Genomic DNA, 12613 nt, shown 5'->3' with positions numbered 1-12613 from the left:
AACGTGACTGCAGTGCCCCGCACAGGGAGAGAGCACCACACGGAGGTCTGAAGTGCTGATAATGACGGAACATGATGCAAACAGTGGTGCTTCTCTCCAGATGACTAGATAACACAGGATCTGACAGTCCTTCTTACTCTGCTCTCCCTAATTCTGGAGAACGACTGTGGACATTACACTTTGTAACAAACAAGTATCAAAAGGTAACTGGCTGCCCCATGGCTGTGCACTGTCCCTGAAGCAAGGATTCAGGATTCCAACTCACAAACCTTTACTGTGCGCTTATAAAGCTAGACAAGGAGAATCTGCCCGCAGCTCCCTCGCGGCCAGGCTGCCTTCGGCTTCACTGGCCTCCCCAGTGACCGTTCTCCCCGAGGCAGCGGGTGCCCAGGGTGATGGGGCCCTCCCTTGGCTGGCAGGTGGGCACTCACCCTCGCAGGCGTAGCCCTGTCGGATGAGCCCCACCATCAGGGACGTGCAGTGGCTGCACTGAGTGGGGCTGGAGAAGGACTTGATGCTGAACTGGTGTGCTTTCGGCTGCAGGAAGAACACAAGGAGGTGAGGCGTGGGCTCGGAGAATGTGATCGGCGGTATGAACACCTTGAGCCCGACCCTGGAAAGCTGGAAACCTGTGCTCTCACTGTGAGGCTCATGTGCTCCCAGCAGCTCGAACCAAAGAGCAGTGGTGACACCCACGGAGCCAGAGCCGGAAAGTGAGACACGCATGCCTCCTTCAGTGACAAGTCGGGCTACTGGAATCAGCAAGCTTGGCTCGGGGGTGGAGCCCAGGACGGCCCAACGCCCCCCACCCCTGGCCCGCCTGCTAGAGGCCCTGGGGGCCGGCGGGGGGCACGTTTTGGGATAGGCTGCCAGCCACAGCAGCCCTTGCCCAGGAGACCAGGAGACAGACGTGAGCCACAGGCTGTTTGTTCTTCATGGCGAAAACCTGGAAAGGCCCGCCGCCCCTTGTCGGGAGAACGGACACAGGACGCTGTAGGCAGCGGAACACGTAAAGCTGAACGGAGAAGTGAGCTGAGGGCTACACAGCACAGCACCCGCAAAGCTCAACGTAGCAAATGGAAGGATTCCTTTCAGGGACACACAAAGATGGAGGAACCATGTGTAAGAAACAAGGGAGTGACCAACACGAAATCCAGACAGACAGCGGTCTAATCCTTGAGCCCGAAAGCCAAGTCATTAGTTGGTCTCAAGCAAAATCAGGTCTCTCATCTCTAGGTGGTACGGCTGTCTGCAGCTGCAACCGTAAGAGGCCACATCTACATCACAGGAGAGGAAGCACCTGGTACATAAGGCCCAGTGCCTGCTAAGTGTGAGGCCTAGTGCCCCGCCACAGCCAGACACCTACGGTGACCTGCATGTACTGACGGGCACAACTCGCCAAGACACATGTACGGGAAAAGGTACGAAGCTGCACAATCAGCAGGGCTCCATTTACGCTGAGGAAGAAGTGCCTCCCATAAACCACGTGGTTCTCTCAGGCTCAAAGTACAGCCAGATAGACGGAGATAAATTTGGAGAAGGGACTTAGACACTTAACACAGGGTGGTTACCCCTGGAGAAGCAAGTACAGTCTGGGGAATGGAGAAAGGGGGGCAGGGAGGTTAAACTCTGAAATTTTCCAATTAAAATGCATTCATGTGTCAGTGGCTTAATTAAGAGAACACAAGGCCCTGACACTTTCTGGATCACACACTATTCAGAACAAAACATTACCAAGTCCGTCTCATTTACACAAAAGTTGTCTAATCTGAGAAGGCCCCATGGTTCCTACCTTCGGTCCAGCCAGAGCGAGGGCCTGCGTGGCGGGCAGCGGCACGGGGGGTGGCCTCTGAGGGGCCCGCGCCGTGTCCTGGGGACAAGCAGGGACAGATGAGTGCTGCCCCGGCTCAGCACAGCTGCTACATGTCAGACCCTGCTTGGGAGTCCCTTCCCTCTGGGACTATGAACAGCGAACAGTTCTGCGTCTTTAATCTGCTGCACCGTCCAGACGGCCGTCAGAGCAGCCCTCGTCCGGCCGACACACCGACAGTAATTCTGACACAGGGGTTGGGCTCAGAGTGACAAGCTGTGTGGCAGCAGAGCAGCTTCTGTTCGGGGACCTGAGGGGCCCGTGGACGGTGGGGGTGGCAGGTGCAGACCCAGGCTCCGGGGTGTGGGCGGGGCAGGACTCTTACCTCCTGCTGGTCCATGCTCGCGGCCCCAGAGACCGGAGGGGACGCCTCTGGCTTTGGAGCCTGCGTTTCCTGCTCACTGGTTGAGCTGGTCTGTAAAAACAAAGGCAGAAAAATGGTGGGTATGAAAGAGCTTATTCTGCAGAACTTAGACCCTATCTACATGTTTTTACTTCAAAAGTGCATTCTACTGGGGCCCTGCGGTCCCAGCGTGGGTTATTAGTCCAGTGGCATCCCACTGCGGACCCCACCTCACTCAGCTGTCCTCCCTTCCCCGAGACCACTGCCCGTGGGATTCTGAGGCTGGGCTGGTGACCGCGTGGGAGGGCTGGCTCTGACAGGTCACAGTTATCACCAAAGGCCAGAGACCATTTGTCCCCACCCCCAACTGCAGCCCGTACCATCCTTCCACTTACAGGGCAGGTACTGCAAACTGCTGGCCCCCTGACGTCACTCAGAAGTGATTTTCTCTATACCTGGGTCTCTAAGATAAAACAGCCACGTGCTCCTAGGCCTCATTTCAGCGTCAGAAAGAAATTCTAACATCGAAAAGGTCTGTGGATCTGTGGCCAGAAGCAGGGATTTCTCTGTAAGTTTTATGACAAATGGGAGCAATGCTTTGTTCCAATAACTCAAGATTCTCAAGTTAATGTCTCGATTTGAAACGGAAGCTAAAGCTACATTCAAAAGCCACCTAAAAATGACCTCATTTTCACGAGTGTTCCTGAATCTAGTATCTTATCACCAGCAGCCGCTATTTACACAGATTCACGTACGCTTTGTAAACAAGACCATGAGGGAACAGCGCCCTGGGACACGGAGGAGCTGGGTGGGTGCCTACAGCCGCAGTTTATAGCTGTATCTTGTGTACCACATCGAAATCCCAATGGGCCAAATCAGAGAAACACTTTTCAACGGTTGGAATTAATGAAGTTGCTGTGTAAGGAGCCAGATCCGGACGGGCAGGCAGCGCACAGGCGGAGACGCACGCACAGCTGTGTCCCGCGCTATTTGGATGTGGGAGCAAGCTCGCCGGGGGGGAGCCAGACCAAGTTGCTAATTACCAAGGCTGCAAATGTAAGCAACTTGCCCCACAGATAAGGCAGTTACATGAGTTGGAGCTCCACCTTCAGATAAACGAAGGGCAAAAGGGTATTAAGTAATTTAACGTAAGCCACGCAACAGCCCCACCAGTTTCACTGAGTTGGTGAATTAATCAAAAGGCTGCAAGTTAAGGAGGAGGAAACTGCTCCACTGGCGTGAGTGAGAGGCATGGGGCCCCGGCGCCGGCAGTGACCCACTGCTCCCCGAGGGGCTGGCAGAGAGGATGTGGAGAGGAGACGGAGTCCTCCCTCGGGTGTGACAGACAGGAGGGACAAAAGTGATCACTTCCCACCCAATAAAAACCTGCATGAAAATACACTGTTCCAGTCGATCTGGCAAACACTCCTAGTATAGACAACATGCTTACCACAGGGAAAGCAGAGCAGAACTTCTGTAAGGTGATTCTCGAGGCTAGAAATCCTCCTAACACACTCAGACTCTGACCCAGGGTTTTTTCTGTCAGTAAATGCCCTTCCAACTTACATCTCAGGGTCAAGAGGGATTTAAATCAAGCATCAAGACAGCAGGAGTGCTGGCTACAAAGACTGTCACCTCTTTGCTGAAACTGCTCTGCTGGCAGGGTCCAGGGTGACGGAAGGTCTGAGCTGCTACAGATGCTACTCTGTCCACCAATTTTACAGGAAAGTCACTGCTTTCCTAGCCACTTCCATCCTGTTAACAACTGAGTGTCTCTGGCTCAGCCCCAGCACAATGGCGTCTCACTGCAGTGCCAGAGAAAGGCAGGAGGCTCGAGCAGCACCAGGCTTGTGAAAGAACGGTGTGCACGAACGGTTACGTGGATTTGCTTCTTAAAAACCGGGCACTTCAGGAAAAAGACAAGCCTCACAAATCTGATAAAAAACCACCCTGACAGGCTGACGTAAACGGATGTACCCAAATGGGAGTGAGCAATACAAATCTATTTGGATTCTGTCATAACTGATCTAGGCGAAGATTGCTGACGGACGCTAACCCACTGGCAGAGGCTGCTTGGTGCAGACACCCAAGGTCACGGCTGACAAGGTCTGGCAGATGCCACTTCCACCTAACGATCAAGCTCAGCATCCCCGATGCTGAGCAAGCTGACCTCTGCTCTCAGGGAGAGCACACCACCATCTCCTCCGCAGGCTTCACATCAAAACACCCAGCCCACATCTAATCAAGAGGGAGAGTGAAGGATGGTCTACAAGACCACTGGCCGGACACCACAAAAATGTCAGTCACAAAAGGGGGGGGGGGAGATGAGGGTGTAGCTCCAGATTAAAGGAGACCAAAGAAACAGGACAACTAATGCAGCTCACGAGCTCTGGCTGCTGAACTGGAGGGAAAGCAGCTGTGGACGGCGCTAAGGTGACAGCACAAACGTCCTCCACGCAACGACGCCACTGGTAGTGGAGGAGGACGTCCTTGGTCTCAGGAAATAAGCACTGAGAATTCAGTGTATTAGGGGCCACTGATACCTGCAACTCACGTCCAGACAGTTCAGGGGGGAAGCCTGTGTGTGCAAGTAGGGAAGGAGAGAGTGTACAGCACCACGCCAGGCGAGATGCACGATGTTCACTGTATTATTCTTTCAACTTTCCTGCAGGTTTAAGATTCTCTAATAAAAGGTTAGAAAACCAACAAAAGCAATGACAAACACGGGAAGCCCCATTAATGAGATCTGCTTTCATCATTTTACTTTCTGGCTTGCTTCAGGGGGTTGCTGGTAAGGGTCTACCCTATAGTTTCGGAAAAAGAGGGAGAGACTGTCCTGCCCCAACAAGTGACTTCAAGAACTCGTAATGTCCAAAGGCAGGAAGTGGGAGGCACTGAGCACTCAGCAGCTGCTTCCTGGGCTGGAGCGCCTGCTCTGGTCACTCACTTCCTGACCAGAAGCACTGAACTCCAACACCAGGACTGCAACAATGGACCTGGGGCCGGACTGTTCTTCCAAACCTCCTTTCCCCGCCCATCAGCAAGATGGAACTGGACAGCCAGACACACGTCACCGAAACAGTAACACAACCACTCATTCTTCATTTGCTACACTGTAAGAATTTGTATTTTGTATTTAAAAGTTGCCTGAAATAGTCACTATACAGGCAGACACCAGCGTAGGTTTCGTCCGGAGGTGCCAAGCACTTTAATTCCCACTTAATTTGAGGAAGCTAGTCTGGGAACATTTCAACACTTTGCACTGTCTCTAACCTTATCACACACTGTACACCCCGGTCAATTACAGGGTCAGCACAACTGAGACTAAACTGTCCGATGTCACTGGTGCGTCTGTGGCCCCACAGGTAGTCAAACCACATTACACTACTTTTATCATAAGTTCACTTGTCACTTTCAAAAGCACTTACCCTAAATGTCAGGTCGTGCGCTAGAGGTGCAGCGTTGAAGTACTCAAAAATGGAATCCTGAAAATCTGGAAGTTTGAGCCCTGCAGGAAGGAAACAAGACTAGTCCGGGTGAAAGATGAAAGACTGTCTCATGCTCAGGTGGGAAGACTCCGTGTTACCAAGACAGTGTTCTCCATAAGTGAACTGATACAGTTAACGTGATTCCAGCAATCAATTGTCGGACTTTTCCCCAAAGCTGGACACTTGGGAGAGTAACCAATGCAGCCTCTCTCAGGAAGCTTGAAAAATGAGGGGCTGGCGGGGGGGGGGGGGGGGGGGGACCCAGCAGACAGTAAAACAGACTCACTAGAGACTCTAATTAGATTCAGGTGGTTCCTGCCCCTGAACAATAAACATGGAGGGAAATCCAGAAACACTCCCAGCGCCCAAGGCGACCTCACGTGTGGGGACAGTCATGTCTGAAATCAGCAGTGAGGGGGATGTTCTAACAACTGGTGCTGGACAGCGACCCAGCCGTGGGGAAGAGACAAAACGGGGCCCACTCCTCAACCTGCACCGCACAGTAAATTCCAAATGCACTAGTAATTTGAAATTTTAAAATGAAACATAAATACTCAAAGAAAACACGGGCGAACGTGAACAACTGGGGACTGGGGCGTAGCCCCCAAGACTCAAAAAGGAAAACCGGTAGCTGTGGCGCACACACATACAAGCCCAAAAAACAAACCACCCCACATCTTACGCTTGGTAAAAAAAATCTTAAGCGGGGTGGGGACGGCAGTGGGTACAGCTTAGAGGCAGAGCGTGTGCTTAGCACACATGAGGTCTTAGGTTCAATCCTCAGTATCCCCTCTAAAAAGAAAAAAATCATAAGCAAAGTAAAAAGACAGACTAGGAAAAATATTTGTAATACAAACAAAAGGATCTAATCCTCAGTATATTAAAAACTCCTAAAAATTAAAAAAATCATCATCTGAATTTTAAAATATGGGCAGAAGATACAAGTATATAAATCATAGACCGAAAAATACAAACACACAAAAAGATGCACATCTTGCTCGTAAGGAAACACGAACGGGATGCCACTTCCCCAACCTGTTTACAGGGAAACCGTTCTTTGTGGGTGAGGCTGCAGGGCAGGACCCTTGCCTGCACTGAGGTGGGGACACAGCTGTACAAGCCTCGGAGCAGAATCGGCCATGTCTGCAAGACAACTGTCCCCGAAGTACACGGACAGAAAGGGAACATACTATGCAAGAGGCCAGAACAGCCCGACGCCCACCGCCAGGGCTGCTGCAGCCCACAGCAGTGCGTGTGCAGCTGCGAAGGGCCCAGGCCCACTGCAGGCGGTGGCCTCGCCCGCCTGAACAATGAGCAGAGCAGGCCTTCGTGAAATCCGGGGAACATGGACGTCTAACTATACAGATGTAGGCGTTCGCTTTATGTTTTCAAGAAGAAACAAAGGAAGAATAAACCCAAAACTGTGGTTACCTTTGGGGAGGGTGTCTTTGAACCTGCTCTATTTCAGAGTTTGGGCTTTGGAGTTATGGTGAGTGCTTTCTTTATACAACTAAAAGTTACTAAACCTGAAAGAAATTAAATCTAAAATAAAACCATTAAAAAAAGGTTTGTATGTAAATAACTTGGGGGGAGGGGACAGCTCAGTGGTGGAGTGCCTGTTCCGCATGCACAAGGTCCTGGGTTCGAGCCCCAGCACCTCCGTTAAAAATAAATAAATAAAGCTGATTGCCTCCCCTCATAAATTAAAAAAATAAAGTAAAATAATTTTTTAAAGCTCACATGGGAGGAAAATAAACAAATGATTCAGAAGTGTATGATTTTATTTTACCAGTATCTGCTCTAAATTTTTCTTCCATCTTCTTCTTCAAAATTTCCATTTCTTCTAACAATTCTCTATTTTTGGCTTCGGAATCCTTCAGTTTGCTAAAATAAAAAATAAATGGCTTTCAATGCACAGAGCCCAGGTCATCTATGGGCTGGTCGAGAGAGTGTCAAGCTGTGAGGGCAGGGTCACCCTGGTGTCTGGGGAAGTGCCAGGCAGGGCAGGAGCTCGACACCACGGCTGGACGGAACGTGGACCCACTCCCCGCCATCAGCCTCTCCGCTCCCCCAGGTACACAAAGAGCACGTGCTTCAGACTGTGAGCAAACGTGAACTTGACAGTCCCGTGAAGCTCTAACCAAGTTTCTGACCTTCCTTATCTATCTCTAGATGCGTCCTCTGAGGACACACAGCCTGGATGACTCAGCTGTCAGACCGAATGTCTTTCTCGCAACGGGCAAGATGGTGGCCTGCACCAGAGGGCGGTGCCCCGGCCCGAGCAGAGGGGCTCCTGTGCTCCCTGTGCCTGTGGGGGGTGGAGCGGAGTCAGCGGCTATGCTTAACATCTGGCCAGGAGGCAAGCAGCAGAGTCCAGCGCCAAGAGTGGGGGGCCTGCAATCAAGTCCTAGCTCCACACTCATGGGCGAGGCTGGGTCAGCCAGCTCATCTTTCCGCCCTTGGTCTCACCGTCTGTATAATGGGGGCGGTCAGTTGTAAAGTCATGTGACTTAACGGAATGAAGCCCTTACAGCAGCTCCTAGTACAAAGGAGTCTATTTAAATGGCACCTGTTACTACTATTAGTTTTCTAGCCCAAACTAACAGGATCTGGGACTCGGTAACCCTGTCAGCAGCACCATCACTCCCAAGACCCTCCCCCTCAGAAGGCAGGTCAGAGCCTGTCCCAGCAGCATCCGCATCAGCAGGCGTGACGACAGGCGGGCGGCCGGTCCTCCTGAAACCACAGCTCATCCTCACAGCCCGAGCGCAAGGCAGGGTCTGCAGACACGGGCTCTCGCCCAGCACCTGCTGAACCTCCTCCTGTGAGGAAGTGTGCTCTTACCACTGTCTGAAGGTGGGGGAAACTTTCAAACAGGCATACTATCTTCAACCTACATTTTAAAATATTCGTTTTAGCTTAAAAGAAAAAGCTCTAAGTTGATGAACTGAAGGCCCGAGAGGGGTCCATGGACATGTGGCTGTGAGTCCTGTCACCCAGCATGGGGGGCACACCCCTCCCCGACATACACACTCAGAGACACTGGCACTCAGAACCTGCAGACAGCCACCAGGAGGTGAAGTCCACTCGCACAGTTGTCCACCCAGCTCCACTGCCCACTGAGTGCCAGAGACGGCACACTGCTCGGAACAGGTCCCCGGTCCTTAGGCACCTTTCAAAGGCGAGATTCGAGTCCTTGACCTTCCTCAGCTCCTCCTGAACGAGCTGTTTGGCCCGGATTTCCGCCTCAAGAGCAGACTGCAATTCTAGCCGAGCCGACATGTCCAGCTTCTGACTACGGCGAACTTTCCAAAGGGGATCCTGTGGATATTGGTTCAAATATTAAAAACACATTCTTGAGCTATTTGCTTAACAAAATTAATGCTAACAAAGAACTATCTTCTTCGAATCTTAAACTTTTACTATATTTAAATATTAAAGATGTTATTAAAGTCCATCAGACTCAATTTTAGTTTTGATATTTTGTGACTTTGTTCTTTCTTCGAGGTCTTCTAAGCAATAAAATTTACTCTTTTGTTGCTGCTGTTGCTAAAGAAGAACCTGACCCGCAGAGCAAGTCCTACGCGGCTCCACTAGACCGTCTGCAGGTTTAAGGTGTGTTACAGGGTCACAGGCGCCTTATTTTTCCTACACCTTGAAGCCTTCTGCTATTTCGACTTGCCAGTAATTACGTCATCACTCACTACTTATCCCCTCCTGTGACAAAACACTAAACAAAAAAGGAAGAACGATGGAATGACTTAGAAGAATAAAGCCACAGGGGAACAGCCCAGCCGATTACAGCGTTCTTCATGTTCTTACTGAGTTCCCTGATGTGTTCCCCCCGCTTTCAAGACGATGGAAGATCCCTGGAGAGACTGTCCTGGCACGCCGTGCTTTAGGCTTTCACTGCATACAGCTGAGAACGCTTCATCTTTCCTCCGTAACAGGAAAGAGGAGAAAACCGACGGAGGGCGCGTCTCATGAGAAGTGGGCAATGAGAGGAGGGGGGTGCAGGGGCAGCGGGGCCCTCACGACCACGTGAGGCCCATCAGACAAAGGAGGCCTCCGCGGGTCTTCGGGGACCGTGTCCTGTGTGAGCTTTCTCAGGAATGGTAAGCAAACAAGCACCACACTTCTAAGGATGAAGAGGGAGTATGTTCGTGTCCAGTCAGACCTTCAACAGGAAGGACTGTTCACAAAGGGCTCTGTGACAACGATCTCAACAATCCCATTTTGCTAAAAGAACCTACGACAGTGTTCTTTCATCTTTGATGAAGTTTGTGCACAAAACTCATTCAATGCAGTTTATAAGTGCCAGTGTACATGTAGACACGACTGGAAGAAAAAAGCAGAAATGAAAAAAATTTATTGCTCATTCGAATTGGTGTTCATAAATGTAAAGAAAAAAATGTTTTCCAATTACGGAGCAAAGAACAGGGCCGTACTTTTTCCTTCAATAAAGTTATGAGCTGTTTGCATTTTTAAGAGCACTGGCGTTGAGGACGGACATGTAGGAAGAAAGAGGGGCGAGGGCAGGAGAGCCCACGAGAGATGAAGTCACAGGACCCAGCAATCACAGGACGCTGGGCTCCAGATCCTGCCGACAGGATCACTAGCCAAAGCCACTCAAAGGTCCTGCCCTGCCCCGCCCCATCCCGTAAATATACCTTCACATCAGGAAAACATGGGAAGAAAACGTGGGGTCGCTGAGTTTAAGTTCTAACTAGTCTTCTAATAAAGCTGACTTTCTATGCCTTTATTCTTTCTCAAAATAGCTTGCACGTCTCTACTTTAAGGAGGGTAAACTGGACCGGACAAAGTAGGGGGGGCACACGCGGCTGCTGCCTGGGAACAGCCTCCCAACCCAGCCACACTCAGGGTGTCAAAATCACAGATCACTGGGCGGATGGTGGGCAGCTGGTCACATCGATAAATCCAAGCACCTTGAGGGCAGAAGCCAGTCCTGAAATTTGAGACTTCTCCACACAGCCCAGTCCTCAGTAACTATTTGTTAAATAAATGAACGGTATCAAAATAATCTGTGATCTCCTGATGACTGACAAGGGTCCTCAAACTGAGTTCATGTTCACCGAAGCCTCTCGTGTCACTGCAATCACCTGCCACATTCACACCGAGTGGAGCCACAGACAACCCCATAGCAACACAGACTCGGGCTTCAGAACCAGACCTACCAGTGTTCTTGACCCCAGACTGGAACTCCTCAGCGTCTCTAGCTCTTCAGTCATCTTAGAAGCGAGGGCCTGCAGGTAGCCCCGGGCATCCTTCTCGTCGCTGACCCTGAGAGGGAAGAGGCAACCTGTGAGCCAGAGGTGCCCGGTGGCCCGGGACAAGCCGCCACCTCGTCAGGGAAGGCTGGACCCAGCTCGCTCTCTGGGCTCGGGGCCCTCAGCCTCCGTGTCACCCGGGACACGCGGGCCTCCAGCCCGGCCCACACCCTCTGAGACTTGGAGGTGCTGTTTCTCCCCTTCAGTCCAACGTGATGACCACTGGACAGAACTGTTGCCCCCCAGACACCAACGATTCTGGGGAAACAAGGTGAGGTCCGCGCTGAGACTTCAGACAAACACCGTGAGGCATGGAAGAGGCGGCGAGGGTTGGGGCGAGCGTGGGCGAGCATGGGGCGGGGTGCAAGTACCACTGAATGATTTCTGCGATCTGGGCTTCCCAGTGGGCAACTGACTCCTTCTTGGCTGCCAGATCCTGCAGCTCGTCCTCCAGCTGTCTATTTTGAGCCGTGAGCTTATCCACAAAGGAACAAAGCTGAAATTAAACAAGTGTGCCACACAGCTCATAACTCGGCGTCCTTCAAGTGGGACATTAGCACAATGAAAACTACAAGTTCTTCTGATGGTTTTGCAAGTTTTCTTTAATCATTAGGAGATTTTTTTCCAAACTCGGTTTCCAAGATAGACTTTCTGATCGTATCTAACTTAAATCATGCTTCAATACAAATCTGAATGTAGAAGTGGTAAGAGCTAGTGGTTTCAAGTACTTAGAGCTTGTAACCAAATGACAACATCCCAATTAAAAGATCAAACATTATTTCATTCGAAAATTAAAATATGTAAAATACCAAACTTCTAAGACTCAAGCGTGAAAAAAAATTACACTTCCGCCAAGGGATAAACCAGACACTTCAAATTACCTTTTCATTCTCAGCAGTTACCTTCTTGTTTTCCTCAAACAGCATGGCTCTCTCACGTTCGTGCTTGTCTCTGAGGGTGCCCACGGCCTCCTCCACCTCGCTGAGCCTGGCAGCCGGGGGAGAGGGCGGTCAGCCTCCTGCCCCGGGCCCGCCACCCGTGGGGCTTGCGTGCACCTACCGCTCTCGCTTGGACTTCTCTAGCTTGTCCCTGAGCACGAGGACCTCCTTCTGCAGGGCCAGCTGGTGGCTCTCGGAATCGTGCACCTCCTTCTTTACATTCTTCACCTCCAGCACGTGCGAGGCCTCACGTCGGACCAGTTCCTCTTCATAAAACAAGACTTTCTTCTCAAGCTCAGATTTTATCTTGGAAATCTCCTGCTGATGCTCTAGGGTGGCACCTGGTCCCCGGCCTCCTTGCTTCATCTGAGGGTGAAGGTTGAAACACATGACAGAGCTCGGGCCTCGCCTGCCGCCCAGGGTCACACCCCTCCGCCACAGGCAGCTTCCTCTGCCCTCCTGACAGCAGAGCCAGGACAGGCTCTGGGGGGAGGGGTCTGCCCTGAGCAAGGTGAGCCCAGAGCTGCCGGGGACCCCAGAAGCTGCCTCCTGCTTGGACATGAACACTCCTCAAGATCTACTCGCACTGTTTGTTTACACAGCAGTATTCTTTTGACTCTGTGTCAGGCTCCCTACTGGTAACAGGGCTAGACGGCGGTCTCTGCCATCTCCCCCTGCCCCCTTTG

At 51.4% G+C, this 12613-nt stretch overlaps 1 protein-coding gene across 2 annotated transcripts in view; it reads right to left on the bottom strand.

Annotated features, from left to right (window-relative positions):
• The window catches only part of CDC42BPB (CDC42 binding protein kinase beta), a 92318-nt gene that overhangs the window by 14149 nt on the left and 65556 nt on the right, over nucleotides 1-12613 (bottom strand). For both annotated transcript variants that reach the window (XR_012507328.1, XM_074364973.1), the window contains exons 15-24: nucleotides 12049-12293; nucleotides 11871-11976; nucleotides 11361-11485; nucleotides 10897-11002; nucleotides 8874-9022; nucleotides 7491-7585; nucleotides 5642-5721; nucleotides 2196-2285; nucleotides 1793-1870; nucleotides 432-537 (exon numbers count right to left, since the gene is read on the bottom strand). Coding sequence is in view for 1 of the 2 variants with exons in the window: in XM_074364973.1 (XP_074221074.1) it covers nucleotides 432-537; nucleotides 1793-1870; nucleotides 2196-2285; nucleotides 5642-5721; nucleotides 7491-7585; nucleotides 8874-9022; nucleotides 10897-11002; nucleotides 11361-11485; nucleotides 11871-11976; nucleotides 12049-12293 (1180 nt within the window). In the remaining variant the exon portion in view is untranslated. The remainder of the gene's footprint in view (nucleotides 1-431; nucleotides 538-1792; nucleotides 1871-2195; nucleotides 2286-5641; nucleotides 5722-7490; nucleotides 7586-8873; nucleotides 9023-10896; nucleotides 11003-11360; nucleotides 11486-11870; nucleotides 11977-12048; nucleotides 12294-12613) is intronic.

Source organism: Camelus bactrianus, chromosome 6, assembly GCF_048773025.1.
Source record: "Camelus bactrianus isolate YW-2024 breed Bactrian camel chromosome 6, ASM4877302v1, whole genome shotgun sequence".
In the NCBI taxonomy this organism is placed as follows: Eukaryota; Metazoa; Chordata; class Mammalia; order Artiodactyla; family Camelidae; genus Camelus; species Camelus bactrianus.
This window is presented reverse-complemented; position numbering and strand designations above follow the sequence as displayed.